Below are 5,828 nucleotides of genomic sequence, written 5' to 3'. Positions count from 1 at the left end.
GAAGCAGCGGAAAAAAAATTAGAACATCGGAGCTGAATTTTGTGTTCCACCCACTAGCTGTGAGAGCAAAGGGACAAGCTTAACAACGGCTGGGAGGCAGAGCAGCCAGCCGTAGAAAACATTAACACCTGGTGGAAGAGTGTCAGGGATGCCTATTGTTAATAGTTTGAGCCCCAGGCCTGTACGGGTGTGGTTGTTAGCCCGTGGAACGGGGTGTTGGGATAGATACAATGAAAGCGTTGGGGCATTGTGCATGGGCAGTGGGTGTGGAATAGTCCCTCTGTGCTTTTGTAAAACCCTTAAATTATTTCTCCTTTATTTAAAGGTCTTTCCTGGGGGCTTGTTTCATAATAAAAACTATTCACAATCTGCCTGTGAGGAGGCCTGAGCACATTTAACTCTGGGCTTGTCTACCACGGGCCATCCAGAAAAGTTAATCAGCATTTACTAAAACTATGTCTACACTAGCCCACCGATCAGTAAAATGTTACACTGGTCAGATGGGGGAAGGGAAGAGGAACATCCCTCACCAGCACAAGTTTCACCAACAAAAGCAGCCGTGCAGACTGCGCTAGTTCACCCAGAGACTTTCATTCTGAAATGGATTCATTCCAAATTGATCAAGCTCCCTGCTCCCCACCCCCCCAACCGTTTGAGAGCTTGGGGAAGGAGCACCACCTCCAGCCTCACCTCAGCAGATCACCTAGTCTGTCAAAAATTCCAGCATCCCTGCAGAAGAGATTCTCTCCCATCCCTCTGCGGTAGCCTTAGGAGGTGGCCTCACAGCAAGGGGCTCCCTGAGCAGGCAGCAGCTAGCCCAGGAGATACCACAGCTCTGCTCCACCCCATCAGCCCCAGGGCCAAATGGAAGGCACAAGTGTGGGGGGTGACACCCCCACTTCCCATACATCTGCAGTGAGGTTCCCCCACCCCCAAATACTATTTTGCAGGCCCCCTGTGCAGTGTCCATAGACTCCCCTGTGCCCACAGACCCCAGCTGGAGAACAGCTGGTTTAGGCAATGGGGGCCTGGCTCTAATCTGGCTCCAGGGGAGATGGGACCTTTCTCCTCATATGGCTACTAGCCGGTGAGAAGTTCAAAAAAAAATTTCAAAGTGGAAGAGAAGGTGAAAATGGTGTGACAGCCCCATCCTCTCCCTCCAGAGTTGTTTCCCCTATCATGGCCAGGAGAGAACCCAGGAGTCCTGGCTCCCAGCCACCCCACCCTGTATCCCACTAGACCCCACTCCTCCCCCAGCAGGGCCAACAAGGGGAGGGGAAGCCAGTACAAATTACCAGGACCCGGCAGTCCAGAAGGGGGCCCCGGGCTGGCTTTCCCCCACCTCATCAGCCCTGTTTAGCCAGTCCACCCTTGCTGGAGGGGGGGGGGGGCGCGAATTTTTTTTTTTTCCCCCCAGGGCACGAGCCTGCTCTCTGTAGCTCTGCCTCCGAGAGCCAGAGATGGAACCCAGGAGTCCTGTCTCCCAACCACTAGGACCATGTTCCAGTATTACACCCCTAGGATCCCCCATCCCCTGCATGAGTCCCAAAGGGATCCATGTCCCCCAAAGGAGAGAGTCTTCCCCCACCCACACACCCCCCCTTGGTCTAGTTCCCCCTGCCTGCCCAGCCTCCACCCAGGGCCGGTGCAAGGAAGTTTCACACCCTAGGCGAAACTTCCACCTTGCACCCCCCACCCAGCTAACCCCACCCTCCCCCCCACGGCAGCTAACTCAGCTCCCCACCTGGGGAGCCCCCCTCACAGCAGCTACCCCCCAACCCACAACAGCTAACCTCTCCCCCCCCCCCATAAGCTAACCCCCACCTGGGAGACTCCCAACCCGGCCATGGCAGCTAACCCCCACCTGGGGAGCCCGCCCCAGCTCACCTCAGCTCCGGCTCCTCCTCCCCACCCAGGCTTGCGGCTCCCATTGGAGGAGACTTAGAGCTGGGCTGTGTGCTCAGCGGAGGAGGCAGAGTGGAGGTGAGCTGGGGCAGGAAGCGGTTACCCTGTGCACACCCCCCCCCCCTGACTGCGGGTGGCCCTCCCCATGCACCCCCCCACCCAGCTCACCTCCACTCCACCTCCTCCCCTGAGGGGACTTTTAGGCACCCCCAACCATTAGGCAGCTGCCTAGTTTGCCTAAATGGTTGCACCAGCCCTGCCTCCGCCCAGCCAGCTCCCCTGAGCCAGGCCCCAGTCCCAGCTCCCAGGCTGCACTGGGGTGAATAACCAGCCCAGGGGCAGCACAGGGTGACCAGCAGATTCATGTTTATTGGTAGGTTTTTAACTCCCCATAGAGGGGGGTGGAGCCAGCAGAGAAGGGGAGGAGCCAGCAGGGAAGGGGAGGAGCTACTTGAACTTGATGGACTTGACCCTGAAGTCTCCCTCCACGGAGAAGAATTCGATGGCCTCCAGCCCCAGCCGGTTGGGGAACTTGAGCTGCTGCTCCCCCGGCAGCGCCACTGTCAGCTCCTGGGCGTCGAAGGAGATGGAGATCTGGGGGAGGGGCCAGAGGGTGAGGGGCAGAGCCAGAGACACCAGCCCCCCACCGCTCCAGGGTTAAACACCATCCCAACTTCACACTCCCTCCCAACCAGGACTGGAGACTCCCCACTAGCAACAGACTCCTCTGCCAGAGATGGGGTGGCTGCGATCTTCCCCACAGTGCCCTGCCCCCTCCCCCCCATTCAGCTGACCCCAGCAAAGGGGAGCTGCGATCTTCTCCACACAGTGCCCCAGAGATGGGGGAAGGCTGCTCTGAGAGAGAGGGGGAGTCCTTCCCCCAAATCATGGGCTTTACTCCACCCCACAGTGCCCTGCCCCCACCCATCTCACACCAGGAATGGGAGCCGTGATCATCCCCCAGACAGTGCCCTGCACCCCAGCTCGGAGAGAAGGGGCTGTGCTCTGCCCCAGAGAGGAGCTCACAATTCACCCCCCAGATCAGTCCACCCCACAGAGGGGGAGCTGGGATCTTCCCCCAGGCAGTGGCCCCCTCACCTTGGCATCCTGCCCCAGCTGGAAGGGGAAGTCCGGCTCCCGCTGCTCCTCCCCCCACTCCCCGCCCTGCAGCGAGTTGCAGATGATGATACGAGCGTCCCCGTGGCTCTCGAACCGGGGGTTGAAGTGAAGGGCCAGGTCCGAGCCGGCCCGGCCCATGTTCAGGGCAAAGCTGGAGGGGAGAGAGACAGGCTGGGACCCCCTGCCTGGGCCAGGCAGCTTCCCCAGGGGCCAGCAGGGAATCCCGCCCCAGGGCCCCCCACAAACAGGGGCAGCCACTCGCTTTGCATTGTGGGAAGCTTCCAGCCACTCCTCTGCCATACAGAGCATTGTGGGAAATCTTCCATCACCTGCTGCCCTGCACCATGGGACAGTCTCCCAGGATTCCCTCTGCTCGATTTATTGCAGTGGTGGAAGCTTCCCAGCATCCTCTGGGACAGCACTGCATCATGGAGCCCCCTGCAGTGACATGCATTGCACCATGGGAATTTCCCAGCATCCCCTGCTGTCACCCCCACAGGCTCTGGGTCACAGGCAAGTCTCCCAGAATTCCCTGGGCTAAAGCTGCAGCCTTGTGGGAAAGTTTCCCAGCATCCTCAGCAGCAGGGTCACCTGCTGGGCATCACATGGGAGCTTCCCACAATGCACCAGCCTACGGCCCAGCTTTCCCAGCATCCTCTCTGCTGCCCTCCAGCCCCTACCCAGGGTGGAGAGGAGCATCACAGGGCCAACACCAGCCCCAGTCCCCCTGCAGCCCAGTGCCCCCAGTCTGTGGGGCTCTGTCCCACTGAGCCAGCCCCACAGAAGGGGCTGGGGTCATGGACCCCTCAGGGGTCAGTCCTGGGGACACCAGCCCCCCATCCCATGAGGAGTCCACTGACATACACCCCATCCTCCTAGCTCCCCCTGAAAGGGGTCAGGGCTGAGGCAGGGGGTCCCTGGAGGATTCAGGAGGGCTGAGGATGCAGACCCAGGGGGTGAGGGGCCTGCAGGGAGATGCTGCCCCCTTGAGGGCTGAGCCCATCCAGGGGTCCCAGAGACTCCCCCACTGCACTGTTGGGTTCAGGGAACCCCAGTATTGCCCTCCAGGGATCAGGTTAACTCTTCCCTCCCCACATCCATCAGCCCAGACTCACCTCTTGGCATCTGGGGGTACTGTCCCCTTCACAGCGATGCACTCGCCAGGCTGGACCTTCAAGTGGGTCAGAACCATCCCCTGGGGGTGGGGGAAGGGGGAGAGGTGAGCACCCCCCAGTGACTCCCCCACCACCCCTCCCCAGAGGGGACAGAGAATGGGGCACAGACCCCAATCCAGCCCCAGGGCAAGGACCAGATGGCTCATGGAGGCTAGAAACAGGGTATGGGGCCTGTCCCCTCTAGGGGGCACCAGCTCCCATACAGGCCTAGGGCATGGACTAGCTGGCTCAGGGTGGGGGGGGGGGGGGGAAGACCAGAAATGGGGCCTGTCTCCTCTATGGGGCACTAGATGGGGGAGCAGACAAGGAATGACTCACACAGGGGTGCAAGTGACAGAGCTGAGACACCTCCAGCCTACTACACCTGCCCCACCCCCACATGACCCTCTCAGCCCCAGAGGATCCCATCACCACCACCAGGGATCTCACAGCTTCCCAGTCACCAGGTGGGGCTTGGCTACCAGGAGACAGACTCAACTCCCCCATACAGATGTGGGGGGGACAGGACTTAGGGGTCAAACAGTCCCCCCAGGCCAAGGAGAGAAATTAAAAATACCCCCAGTACCCAGCAACCCCCTGCCACGAGGCCTCCAGCCTCACATATCTACCAACCTCTCCCCACAGCTCCCATCCTACCACCCCCTCCAAGACCCAGCCTTAATACCCCCCCTACCCCCAACTCACACACTCCATTGCAGCTACTCTAGAAGCAACACAACTCCACACCCAGCTCCAACCACCATAGGGGCTTAGCCCAACCCTGAGCTTTAAATAGCTGGGACACCCCCCTTGGGACCAATCAGGCATCCCAAGCCCTAAAGAACTGACCAATCAGAGAGGAGAGGGGTGTGGCCAGGGGCACCTTGCGACCCAGCTGTCTGGGCGGCCTGGGCCAATCACAGCAGAGCTCATAGCCCAGCTAGGGAAGAACAGAAAAGATCAATGTATTAGATAGATGGTGTCTAGGGCCCGGCCCCCTTTCGTTCCCTAGCCAATCAGAAATGGAGCCTTTTGCAAACTAGTGAAGAAACTACAATTCCCAGCATCCCTAGCACCCAACTCCCAGCCTGCCTTGGGAGCTACTTGCTTATAAAAAGGACACAAGTGAGGCTGGTTTCATTATATTGTTGTGTGGCATGTGCTGTCTGGGCTTTCTTTTGGCTGGAAGATACAGGAGAATCCCCTGACTTGGTAAGGGGTTAAAGAGGGGCTAGGATTTGGGGGGTGGGGTCCTTATAACCTTGTTCCTGTTATTTAACCCTTGTAACTTTTAGTTTTTTCTTAGGAATGCTTTAACTTTCCAATGTGTCTTGATGAGTGTTTTTAATAACCTGTGGAACATATTGTTGTAGGATAAACATGTCTGGGGGGTACTTTAATGGAGGGATTGCTGCAGACAGGTGTATTACTGCAGGGATTAAGGTTAGGGTTCCTGGGTTTTCTCCCTCACTCTGGAAAGGGAGTGGGGGTGGTCTGGTAGGTTAGAATGGGGGGCTGGGAGCCAGGACTCCTGGGTTCTCTCCCTGGTTCTGGGAGGGGAGTGGGGGCTGGTGGGTTAGAACAGGGGGGGCTGGGAGCCAGGACTCCTGGGTTCTCTCCCTGGTTCTGGGAGGGGAGTGGGGGCTGGTG

The 5,828-nt window shown here is 58.9% G+C and overlaps 1 protein-coding gene across 1 annotated transcript; it reads right to left on the bottom strand.

The window, feature by feature from the left end:
* Positions 1–2,254: 2,254 nt before the first annotated feature.
* Positions 2,255–4,961, bottom strand: LOC120392464 (galectin-1-like). Its single transcript, XM_039517239.1, has 4 exons — positions 4,884–4,961; positions 4,140–4,219; positions 3,004–3,175; positions 2,255–2,499 (listed from the first exon to the last, which is right to left on the bottom strand). Exons 1-4 carry the CDS (start codon positions 4,890–4,892, stop codon positions 2,353–2,355), a joined length of 408 nt encoding a protein of 135 aa, XP_039373173.1. The 5' UTR covers positions 4,893–4,961; the 3' UTR covers positions 2,255–2,352.
* Between the last annotated feature and the right edge of the window lie 867 nt (positions 4,962–5,828).

Source organism: Mauremys reevesii, unplaced genomic scaffold (assembly GCF_016161935.1).
Source record: "Mauremys reevesii isolate NIE-2019 unplaced genomic scaffold, ASM1616193v1 Contig1, whole genome shotgun sequence".
Taxonomy (NCBI): Eukaryota; Metazoa; Chordata; order Testudines; family Geoemydidae; genus Mauremys; species Mauremys reevesii.
Note: the sequence above shows the minus strand (reverse complement) of the source record. Positions and strands in the feature narration are given on the sequence as shown.